Source organism: Notothenia rossii, assembly GCF_949606895.1.
Source record: "Notothenia rossii genome assembly, chromosome: 7".
NCBI lineage: Eukaryota > Metazoa > Chordata > Actinopteri > Perciformes > Nototheniidae > Notothenia > Notothenia rossii.
In genome coordinates this window covers 62,367,998-62,380,197 of record NC_136905.1, presented here as the reverse complement: position 1 = coordinate 62,380,197, position 12,200 = coordinate 62,367,998, and the positions used below count along the sequence as shown (strand labels likewise).

General features: G+C 38.9%; 1 protein-coding gene across 3 annotated transcripts in view; it reads left to right on the top strand.

The window, feature by feature from the left end:
* The window catches only part of LOC307047655 (leucine-rich repeat and fibronectin type-III domain-containing protein 2), a 178,604-nt gene extending 167,574 nt beyond the window's left edge, over positions 1 to 11,030 (top strand). For all 3 annotated transcript variants that reach the window (XM_079694744.1, XM_079694743.1, XM_079694745.1), the window contains 2 exons: positions 410 to 1,805; positions 8,394 to 11,030. In XM_079694744.1, the coding sequence (XP_079550870.1) occupies positions 430 to 1,805; positions 8,394 to 9,381 (2,364 nt within the window). In that variant the 5' untranslated portion in view covers positions 410 to 429 and the 3' untranslated portion in view covers positions 9,382 to 11,030. The remainder of the gene's footprint in view (positions 1 to 409; positions 1,806 to 8,393) is intronic.
* Positions 11,031 to 12,200: the final 1,170 nt, after the last annotated feature.

Genomic DNA, 12,200 nt, shown 5'->3' with positions numbered 1-12,200 from the left:
TGCCCCACTTTATCTAATTTCCATTGCATGCATAACACCCCTATATGTATTGAGAGCTTATAGGTATGTGCGTCATTAAAAATTCCTTCTTAGCTGGCTTATTCAGAGAATCCTCATGTGATTTCTCACACATTATTTGCATTACAAAATACATGAAGGATATTAATGTAGAAAATTCTCAAGGATGATTGATAGATCTGAGAAATATTGGCCTCCGTGGTCCAAAAGTCATGGTGGAAGTGTATTTTAACTGTGTTAATATGTCCTTCACATAAACACACACACAATGATGCAAGTGTGATGTTATTAATGTTTTGATTAAACTATAAGATGAAGTAAAGTGTGAACAGTTTATCTTAGCTGATCATGATCTAAAAATGTGTCTCTTTTTTTCTTCTCGTTTTTGCAGGTCCCTTTCTGTGAACTAACATGGACAAAGTGGTCATCAGTCTCCTGCTTCTGGGAACCGCAGTAACGATGGTCCATGCATGTCCAAAATACTGTGTCTGCCAGAACCTCTCAGAGTCTTTAGGGACTCTGTGCCCCTCCAAAGGCTTGCTCTTTGTCCCGCCAGACATTGACCGGCGAACTGTGGAGCTCCGGCTGGGCGGCAACTTCATCCTCAAGGTCACCACCCTGGACTTTGTCAACATGACGGGTCTTGTTGATCTTACCTTGTCCCGTAACACCATCAGCACCATCCAGCCTTTCTCTTTCATCGACCTGGAGACCCTGAGATCCCTTCACCTTGACAGTAACAGGTTGACTGAGCTGGGACCCGACGACCTCCGAGGACTGGCCAACCTGCAGCACCTGATCATCAACAACAACCAGCTGAATCAGATCGCTGACACAGCCTTTGACGACTCGTTATCGACAATGGAAGATCTGGATTTGTCGTATAACAACTTGCGCAATGTGCCTTGGGAAGCCATCCGCAAGATGGTTAACCTCCATCAGATAAGTCTGGATCATAACCTCATATTGTACATTTCTGAGGGGACTTTTACAGATCTGGATAAACTGGCCCGCTTGGACCTCACCTCCAACCGTCTCCAGAAGCTCCCTCCAGACCCCATCTTTGGGCGCTCACAAAGCAATGTAGTGATGAGCACTCCTTATGCACCTCCGCTCTCTCTAAGCTTTGGAGGAAATCCATTGCACTGCAACTGTGAAGTGCTTTGGCTTCGAAGGCTAGAGCGGGACGATGATATGGAAACTTGTGCATCTCCTAATAGTCTAAAGGGGCGCTACTTTTGGTCTGTTCGTGAGGAGGAGTTTGTTTGCGAGCCCCCTCTGATCACGCAACACACACATAAATTACTAGTGCTTGAAGGCCAAACGGCTAGCCTGCGCTGCAAAGCAGTCGGGGATCCGATGCCAACTGTGCATTGGGTTGCTCCTGATGATCGTTTGATCAGCAACTCCTCCCGAGCAACAGTATACGAAAATGGCACCCTGGACATTTTAATCACCACATCCAATGATTACGGAATTTTTACCTGCATAGCTGCCAATGCTGCAGGGGAATCTACGGCCTCCATTGAACTGTCAATCATTCAACTCCCCCATCTGAGTAATGGTACCAACCGTACCACACAGTCCAAGTCAGGGCTTTCAGATATAACCAGTTCTACCAAGATCAGTAAAGGGGAGCCTAAACCTCTACCAGAGAAGGTGGTTTCTGCATCAGAAGTGACTGCCATCTCTGCACTGGTCAAGTGGACTGTTAGCAAATCAACTCCAAAGGTCAAAATGTATCAGCTTCAGTACAATTGTTCTGAGGATGAAGTCCTTATTTACAGGTAAGAATGCTTTGTGAAACTCCATTACTTGAGCCGAGGCATTTCTGGTCAGGGTGATTAATTAAGCCTGAGGTATAATCTTTAACTTCAATCATTTTCTTTTAAGCCTCTTCAGTCAATTGCTAATTGTTGCTGAGTACTTAAGTCAATGTGTGTTACTTCAAGATATAGATAAAAAATGTTTCCTCTGGAATGAAGAAATTGCACACTTTTAAGCAACCCGGTATCACGGCAAGACGTGAACATGTGACGATTTACCATGCTGGGAGACGTGAAGATGTCACGATTCCGTACTTCAAACATGACAGTTACACGGCATTGTTTACCCATGTTAACCAGTGGAGAAATACCCGGAAATGCCAAGCAAATGCTACCCCGACGGTCGGTTGTTATTGTCAATATTAATATGAATATAATAATGATTTATTTTGTAATAGTCATACTCCATTTCGCCGATGCCCGAGCTGGTCGACACTTCGTTTAGCAGAAACAAAGGCTACATTAATGTATTAAATCGATGTTAATCCATGCGTGTGGATGTGGAATAAACGGACGTGATGTCGTGCGATTGCGTTACCAGGCAACAGCTTCGGTTCATGTTAATTTACAAACTCTTCAACTACAACCGTAGTTTTATTTAAAAACATGTTAAAAGGCCTCACAAAATACTTTAATGTAAATAAAAAAATTAAATGTGAAGGAATGTGTGTATAACAAAATACATCCGTCATAAACGACACCGGATACAGATGTAGGCAAGATCCTCAGCTCGGGGATTGGATGGTTTAGCCGCAATGCACGCTGGGATATGGTGTTTATGCGATGTGAAATCCGAAAACATTTTTTTTAAATAAAATAATACTTTATTCCGAGTGTGCTTGCTTTTCTCTTTGAAAGTCATCATATAACGGCATTGTAATACACGGTTCGGCTGCATTACATATTACACATCTACCGTCGTTCTCTATTTATACAGCCCTGCTGAGAAGACTTCTAGACAAACAGGAAGAACTGACGCCAAAACTGAAAACGTGAGGTGGATCATAAATATATAAGCAATTAAACAACATCTTCCATTTCTTTTCACACAATACGTCTCCTTGCACTATCAACACTAATTCGGCTGACTTTTATATTTGATCCAATTGGTAGATTTCTATTTACTTGTATCTATAATTGTTATTATTAGATATTAATAGGAGGATGTGCAAAACAGACAAACTAATAAGGCTTAATTTAAACATTAAAGAGTACTTTAGGTTAAGGTCTTCTTTTGAATAAGAAAAAAGCTTTGGGGGTATAGAAGAAGAATATGGAGGGATGAAACCCTCTTTAATGGTCACACATACAGAGCACACAGCACACACAGTGACATTTGTATCTACAGATAAATATTAAGCCTGACAAAGTACTTAACGTCTAATATATTGCTTTCCTGCAATGTTAACTATGTTAAAGCACTTATTTGTTTATTATTTGTTTATTATTAAACTGATATTGTACATAATGTATTATACTCTTATAAGATGTAGATAGTATAATAAATGTGAGGAATGACAGTTTAATGGTCGAGGTATACACACATATTGATAGATTTCTTGAAATGCACTGTTGAGGAACCTGTGACCCAAGTTTTTCATTCATTGCATAACTACACCGTAGTTGTGTATACTATGATATGTCAATAAACCTTAGCTTAGAAAATCTTGAAATCTTGAAAGGGATGTGCAAACTATAGTCATTATATACAGTCTTTAATCAACTATTAGTAGAGAATAACGAGTAATGAATATACTTTATAGGGATCCTATTAATATCTAATAATAAAATAATAAAATTCAATAACGTTCTTCAACCACCAGGTGTCCCTTTCTATCAGCTCTGCACCGTTTATAAAGCCTATCTACCAATTGGATCAAATATAAAAGTCAGCCGAATTAGTGTTGATACTGCAAGGAGACGTATTGTGTGAAAATAAATGTAAGATGTTGTTTAATTGCTTATATATTTATGATCCACGTCACGTTTTCAGTTTTGGCGGCAGTTCTCCTGTTTTTCTCGAAGTCTTCTCATCAGGGCTCTATAAATAGATAACTACGGCAGATATGTAATATTTAATGCAGCCGAGCGGTGTATTACAATGCCGTTATATAATGACTTTCAAAGAGAAAAGCAAGCACACTCGGAATAAAGTATTATTTTATTTTTTAAAAACGTTTTCAGATTTCACATCACATAAACACCAAATCCCAGCATGCATTGCGGCTAAACGATCCGATCATCGAGCTGATGATCTTGCCTACGTCAGTTTCCGGTTTCGTTTATCACCGATGTATTTTGTTATACACACATTCCTTCACATTTACATTTTAATTTGCATTAAAGTATTTTGTGTGGCCTTCTAACATGTTTTTAAATATAACTGCGGTTGTAGTTGAAGAGTTTGTAAATTAACATGAACCGAAGCTGTTGCCTGGCAACTCAATCGCACAACTTCACGTCCGTTAATTCCACATCCACACGCATGGATTAACATCTATTTAATACATTAATGTAGCCTTTGTTTCTGCTAAAAGAGGTGTCGACCAGCTGGGGCAACGAGAACATCGGCGTAATCGAGTATGACTATTACAAATTAAATAATTATTATATTAATATTGACAATAACAACCGACCGTCGGGGTAGCATTTGCTTGGCATTTCCGGTTATTTCTTCATTGATTAACATGGGTTAACAATACCGTGTAACTGTCACGTTTGAAGGGACAAAATCGTGACATCTTCACGTCTCCCAGCATGGTAAATCGTCACATGTTCACGTCTTGCCGTGATATCGAGATGTTATAATCAAGTTGGAAATATAGAAAAGAGCCTCGTTGTAAAACATTAAATCATTTTGGAAAAGAAAAAAAGATGCCACACTTTGCTGTAGGAACAAACAAATAGATACATGTTCGATGAATCCTTGTTGTGAACCTAAAGGATTCAATTTGTCTGACAGCTCTAAGATATCTTTGCCAAAGACCACCCTTAGAATAATAAAAATGGTATTCACGGCATCAGAATGGAGGGAAAATTGGTAGCCTGTTGTGGTCAACATGTACTGCAATTTCCTGTCAGCTTCATTCTTCCCTACGAACCAACAATGGATGGTAAATCCTTTAGCACCACTTCATGAATTCACTTAGTCTGTGCCGTAGTCCTTCGTCATTTTCCTGCACTGCGCATCCCAGCCAGAGCCATTTAATGAAAGATCATTGCGAAAATAAGAGAAGTCTGGTTATTAGCTGGGAATATGAGATAAGAACTGTACACAATATTGAAGAAAGATATTACTTTGTTCAAAAAATGTCAATGCAACTCACTATCCATGCAAATTCAATAATAAGGTGTTTATCTGATTTCCTTGCTTGCAGTGCCAGATTGTCATGCCAGAAAAAAAGAGAACAATATGAATTTTCAGTATATTTGTTCCCCCGGTGATGGAATTGTCGGATGACTTATCTTGTTTTTTTCATGGATTTTATCTAATGTGCAAACATACCACTGATATGTGTGGTATATTTACTGAATTATTTTCCGTAAAAAAGTGATTATTTTAATAGCATTCCTGATGGTGTTGTTAGTCAAGAATCATTATTTCATACTTCCAAATTGCCCTCATGATTCGCTGTTTAAAAAATGTTTTCTACTTCATAATTACCACACACAGTATGCAGTAGAAAAATGGCCGAAAGCAATGGATTTATCTGGTCTTGTATAATAACGGCTGTGCAATACTTTTGCATGTCAGAAAAAAAATTAGGAGCTGGAAGGAAAAGATTACGTGCACAGAGAGGCCACAACTGTCTTTGAATTAACATCAGTATGACTTCATTGCTTGCACACGCACACCTACTGCTCTCCTCTTGTTGGCTAACACAGTTTCCCAGGGTACTGCCCGCACTCAAGCAATGGCATGATTAAAAATCAATCAGAGCCACGTGGGGGAGGAGAAATATTGCGTGAGTTCTCTCAAACGTGAGCCAACTCTTCCTAGTTATGTAAAAATACAATTATGGATGAATAATGGACTGCAGCCCCTCTGGTGTCTGGGCTCCCTGCGATTCAGAGGGATCAAAGATGAGGATACATGTACTGGAAGGGAACGGCAAGCTAATAATCTATAGACGACTGAGGAATCTATTTTCAGGTACACATATGGTGAAGAGTCTATAAGGGCCATTGTTTACTCCCAGTGTGTTACAGCCATTGATTGCTACTCCATGTTTTGTGGTCTCAGTAATAGGCTATATAGCAATGGTTTCCAACATCTTCCTTCAGATATATCCAAGCTCAATATCTGCTCCATTGATACCACCCACCAAGTGAAATTATATTATACAAGACATTTTGATCTTAGCATTATTCAGTGATGGAAGGAGTACCGGTAAGTAGAAGTGAAAGGAATATAACCCCATAGTAGAGGTAAATAATTGAAACATTATATAGCTGGATTCTGATAATGATCCCTTGTTTCAAAACAGCTTTAATTGTGCTGTTGGTAAATGTTGAATTACCTTTTATTACTTTTTATACTCCAAGGTATTTTAATTCATAATAGTATATCATAATTCATTAACCGATTTTATTTTCGTACTAATAATTTGAACCTGAAAATTAACTCATAACTAATCTTTTCAAAAGAAGATGGGGAATAAAGAGTACAATATCTCTACCCGATTGTAGTGAAGTAAAAGTAAGAGGTAGCACAAAATGGAAATACCAGGTAAGGTAAAAGTACCTAAAAAATGTCCTTAAATACAATACTTCAGTAAATGTTCTTATTTACTCTGCCCCTTTGGCATTGTTTTAGCTTAGGCCCTTTCTGTCAAGTTTGCAATACCAGTATTACCACTTTACGTTACATTTATGCTAAACCTTTCCAACATGTATTCTTGAATTTTGGTTACGTATTTCCATTTCAGGTAACACTTTCTATAAAACTCAAGGCTATTCTATATAACTGTAGAATTATAGTAATAAACACTCATATTATAACGCATTGTTTAAAGACTTTTAACTCAAAATACATTGTAATTGCTGTTCACTCACTGTGCACAATAGATATCAGTTGTAACTGCTGATGTTATTCAATGCATTACAACACGTTTAAGGTTAAGGTTTGGATATGTGCCTTATTGCTGTATTTCAGCTGTTACCATGACAATGTAGGACTTTTGATCAGCCCAAATGCTTCTTGAGTATATTCCCCAAAATAAATGTTCTTATATTCTTACTTTCAATATGCAAAACAAAGCTTTAATACAAAGTGGTTGACTTTGAAACGCGGTTTATATTCATTCGTACAGAGCATTGATCTCAGAGAACAGATGTTTATAGTCGTATTCCAGCTTCCTTAATAGTTCTGGTTCATCGCAGTTTGAGTATGTGCATTGCCACGACTTGTACAATATGGGTACTGCTAATTTAAAGGAAAATGCTAGCTTTAAGTTGTTTTCATGACAAAAGTCGGGCCCATCCAACAACCAAGCCTCCACACATTTCCTGGAGTGCATTGAACATTGGCACTTTTTTTGTTTTTTCCTTTTCCGTTTTTATGTTTATTTTCATGGCTCTGTTGTTTAAGTTATATTTATAAGCATTTTTTGGTTTCGCCTGTGTGGGCATGTGCGGGTGGAGGGAGGGAGGGGGGAGTGTAGTGTGATATTACAATATAAATTAAATGGCATAGATTACTGTACACTATAATGAAATAAAAAGACTTGTGAAAAAAAAGAACATTGGCACTCAACAAAAATGGAAATCAGATTAGTCCAATATGTACGGAATTCCAGACTGTGTATACAGTGTTTGCAAAGGGCTTACATACATTTGATATCCAAACGCTGTTTCAATCTGATTTGATGAGTTTTTTTGGAAAGGTTTATAACACTTCGCTGTTGTTCACAAACTGCATTAATCAGATAGCTTTTTTAATGAGTTTAGTTGCTTAAATTATCTAAAAAAACGTTAATATAGCTGTTTTTGGGATTTGTTACATGTGTATGTCACTGCAGTCTGTGTAGTCGGATTAATTTGTTGGAAAAAGGCCTCTATCACTGGCTGTCTACACAATTCAGTGTTTCATGCAGCATAGCATTGATTGGCAATACAATTTAGAGAATTAATCTTCTGCAGATTGACGTTCATTTCAGTCAAAAGCAGCGAGGCTTAGTATTCAGTAATATTTAAACATCTGACATTGTAACAGATTGAGTTGAAACAAATGAATGCTTGTTAAATGGAACATAAAATAATTTATATTCAGCCAAAACAATGTTCAAAAAGTCGCCATTGAATACTTATCTCATTGCTTTTGCCTCATGCATGTCAAATGGGATACACTGAGACCAATGAAGTCATCTTTCTGAATTACTCTGTGCATATAAATAGCTACTTAGCATGCTTCATTTTGGCAATTCCTTTGATCTGCTCTTGTATAACGAACCATACCAGTGTTTCATTCAAATGTAAAGTCTTCTAACCTTGCACTTCCACAGCAAGAGGTCTGTATTTTTCATGCCGTATCTTTTTGTGTCTTGTCAGGATGATTCCCATGACTAACAGAGCCTTCATAGTCACAAATCTTGTCCCAGGAATGCAGTATGACTTGTGTGTCTTGGCCATCTGGGATGACACCGCTACCACCCTAACTGCCACCAACATAGTCGGCTGTGTCCAGTTCATAACCACGGAGGACTACCCGCAGTGCCATTCTCTCCACAGTGGCTTCCTGGGTGGCACCATGATCCTAGTCATCGGCGGCATCATCGTGGCCACGCTGCTGGTGTTCATCATCATCCTCATGGTGCGGTACAAGGTGACAAGTGGCATCCAGACCGATAAACTACCTGCTGTGAGCAACACGTACTCGCAGACCAACGGGGGGTTGAACCGGTTCAGCGGTGCCCAGCCGCAGGTCAAATCCACAGTGGTGGTCATGCGTGAGGAAATGGTAGAGTTCAAGTGTGGATCCCTCCAGAGCAGTCTATCTTCATCATCATCATCATCTTCTAACTCATTAGACAGCAAAATAGGAAGGGGGGCTGGCGACCACTACAGCATGCAGAGCAGTGAATGCAGCACCTTGCCCAGCAGCAAGTTCAGGAGGCATGGCACCAAAGCACGGCCAAACCTGGACCACCTTTTAGGAGCCTTCACTTCACTGGAGCTGCGAGGGGTAGCAAGGGACCACCACCGGGCTTCTGGCCCCACTACCTCTTCCAATGCTATGATCACGGTAGCAATGGTACCCCCGTCTGATAAACAACCCCTGCTTGGTAGGGCCGAGTCAACCACCATGCTGGGACGTCTGTTAGGGATGCCCCAAGAGGGTAAGCCCAGGAGGAGCCACTCGTTTGACATGGGTCACGTGGGGGCGGCACAGTGTCACGGTAGCCACCCTCGCAGAATCAGTAACATCTGGACTAAGCGCAGTCTGTCTGTTAACGGCATGCTGCTGCAGTACGATGACAGTGAGGACGAGAAACCTGCTTTCGAAAGCGCGGAGTGGGTGATGGAAAGCACAGTTTGAGTGGGTCTTACTATGAGGTCCATGGCCAATAAATCTATATCAGGAGCTAAAGGGACATGAGTGTTTTGGCAAGGTGTTGCAAATGGGAATCTGCATTTGGGTACTGCATGAAGTTCATCCATGTGAATACTGTCTAAATGATGTGAGAAAAGACACTAAAATCCATAGATTACTGGCCATTATCTCAAATCTCTGAAAGTGTCTAACTGTATTTCAATACTGTTCCCATGTCAAAACCACACTGATTCCTGGATTGTGCAGTGGGAATAATTTCCCAACCACAAGGCATATTAAAGTGTCTCATAGAGAAAGAGGGGGGAAAACGATGATCAATTCTGAGTGGATTTACTAAGTCTTTATCGAAAAACTGAATGCCAAGAGGATTTGCCTTGGCTGTGGTGAACTGAATGTGCGTCACAATGTCTTGGACCCTCAGCATGAAATGGAACTACTGCAACAGAAAATGGGACTGCTGCGACAGTAGCGAGAAAGACTGGAAGAGCGAATCGAACATTAAAACAAAGTCATTTTTATTTTCATCTTGGTTTTTCTACCATTTTTACTATTTATTATTTGAGGTAATTCCTCAGCAGGCACAGCTCTTTTAATGAGATTATACACATACACAGCTATCCCTTCACATCACTCAAAATTACACATTTCAATCAGTTACAAAAAGAAACCTTTTTTACAGTAAGTTCTTTAGGCCTTAGATATTAGAAACACTGAGGCAAAATTAGCCAGTATAACCCAGCCTGGATTTCTACCTCAGGTTATGGATCATATGTGATTATTTAAATATGAAAGCAAATGGAAAAACAACAAACAATCCAAATGCACAAGAGGATCACAAGCAGCTCAAAACACAAACTTCTTCACTTGTTTGCAAACGCTTCAAAGAATAGTTTTTTACCCAATGAAATTGAGTTTGTTTCCAGCTCAGGTTTATTTCCAAAATGTCTTTTTGAGAGCTTTGAATGGCTAATATTGACGACAGTTTCACCTTTAGGCTCAAATGACATTGATGTAAGCCCAGTGTTATCCTCACGATACTGTCTCTGATGCTTACAGCACATATTAGTATCACCAGATGGGAATAGTCTTTGAAATCCATCAAGGCCACACAATAATTTGCTTATCCTCACAGCAGGATGTATACGGCTCTAATTCTCTTTAGTTAACAATAACAAGGGAGTACGCCACTTATTCATTTAGCCAGGTTAAATGGCGGAATGAGTCCAAATTGACTTTTATTAGTTTGATGAAGGTCATTATGCTGCTCAAGGGAGGATGTTAAGTGGAGAAAATGGGAAAAAGATAACTTTTTAAAAAGGGCCAAACAGCTGGAAACTAGCTTGAAATATATCTCACAAGATTGCGTGATACAGAACCACAGTTAGTATTATGTATTATGTGAGTTGATTCATCAAAAGAACCATTCATCTTTTACCGTCTTTCATTCAGAGCTGTACATTGCAGTATGATTCTTTGAATTAGTGGCTATTGGGATTACTGCCAAGACATCCCTAAACATTTTGATGCCTTTCTCGATATATTGTGGGTTTCTGCTGCATTTAAAAAATGTCGGGTGGTCATAATTTTTGTATTATTTTCATCCTCGGTGTACTGTTCTGTATATTGACATTTTTTTTGTACAAAAACTGGGTGAGAATGTAAAGGGGCGGGGGGGGATTGTGCAGTAGTACTTTTATTTTCATGTGAAGCAAACAGTGAGAAGGTGCTTTACTGTGGTGTACCAACTTGGTCATTGTTAGTTGGCTCACTGAAATAGGATTTTACATGATGTCACATGTAAACTACTGGCTGATTTAAAGGGTCGGCTAAAATGTAAAAGATAAATTCAAATGTCTTGGTTTATTTGCCAAGGATTTATTATCCCACTATGAAATGTCTACCTCCACAATAAAACAGTTAGTGTGCAAAATAGCATTATATACCAACAGACAGTTTTCAGAGTTGTAACCATAACACGTATACCACAGAAGCTATCTATTTAATACATATGGGGGTATAAACTCTGTGTGAGCTTATAGCACTATTTGTTGTATTTTCTTCAGTGCCATTACAAAAGTTTGGCATTATTTCTCCCATTTATCTTAAAGAGACCAATACAACAATGAATCAATCCTTTTGAAATATGTGTTGTCCTCTGACACAGAGCTTGTTTGCTATGACACAAACAGGGGAAATGTTATTTTTGACCAAAATCACAGGAACTTTAGTTTATTTTGACTAAATCCTGAAAGAGAATAATTCAAACAAATCTCAAAACTTGAGTAAATGAAACGAACATTTCTGCATGAATGTAAACCTATAAAGATGAATATGAAGATTCCTTTTTCTTTTATTTGGGGAAACTGACCTTTTAACCTGCTCTCTTTACCTGTGACATCATGTAACCTCCTCTGCCACTATGTTAACTGACAATACAATTTAAGCGTTTACTTGACTTGACATAGTCATGACTCTCACCTGAGGTTCGAGGACAAAAACAAGAAAAAAACATGTTTCTGTGTGAAAACATTTTGCTACAAAACAATATAAAATATTGATCTATTCCTATGAACCAAACTGGCTCTTCTGTGTCTTCTCTTCTCAAAACATCTTACACTAAACATATTACATTCCTTTGATTACTAACCTAACCCTAACCCTAATCCTTCTTGAAATGTTACCTTACTGTTCTGTTCAAACCCACAATACAAACTAAATCAGTGTGTTTCCTATCCTGCTGTCTTTGTTTACCGGGGATGGGAAGGATTTGCCTCCTAAGGTCCAGCTGCTGTAATCAGGCCAGT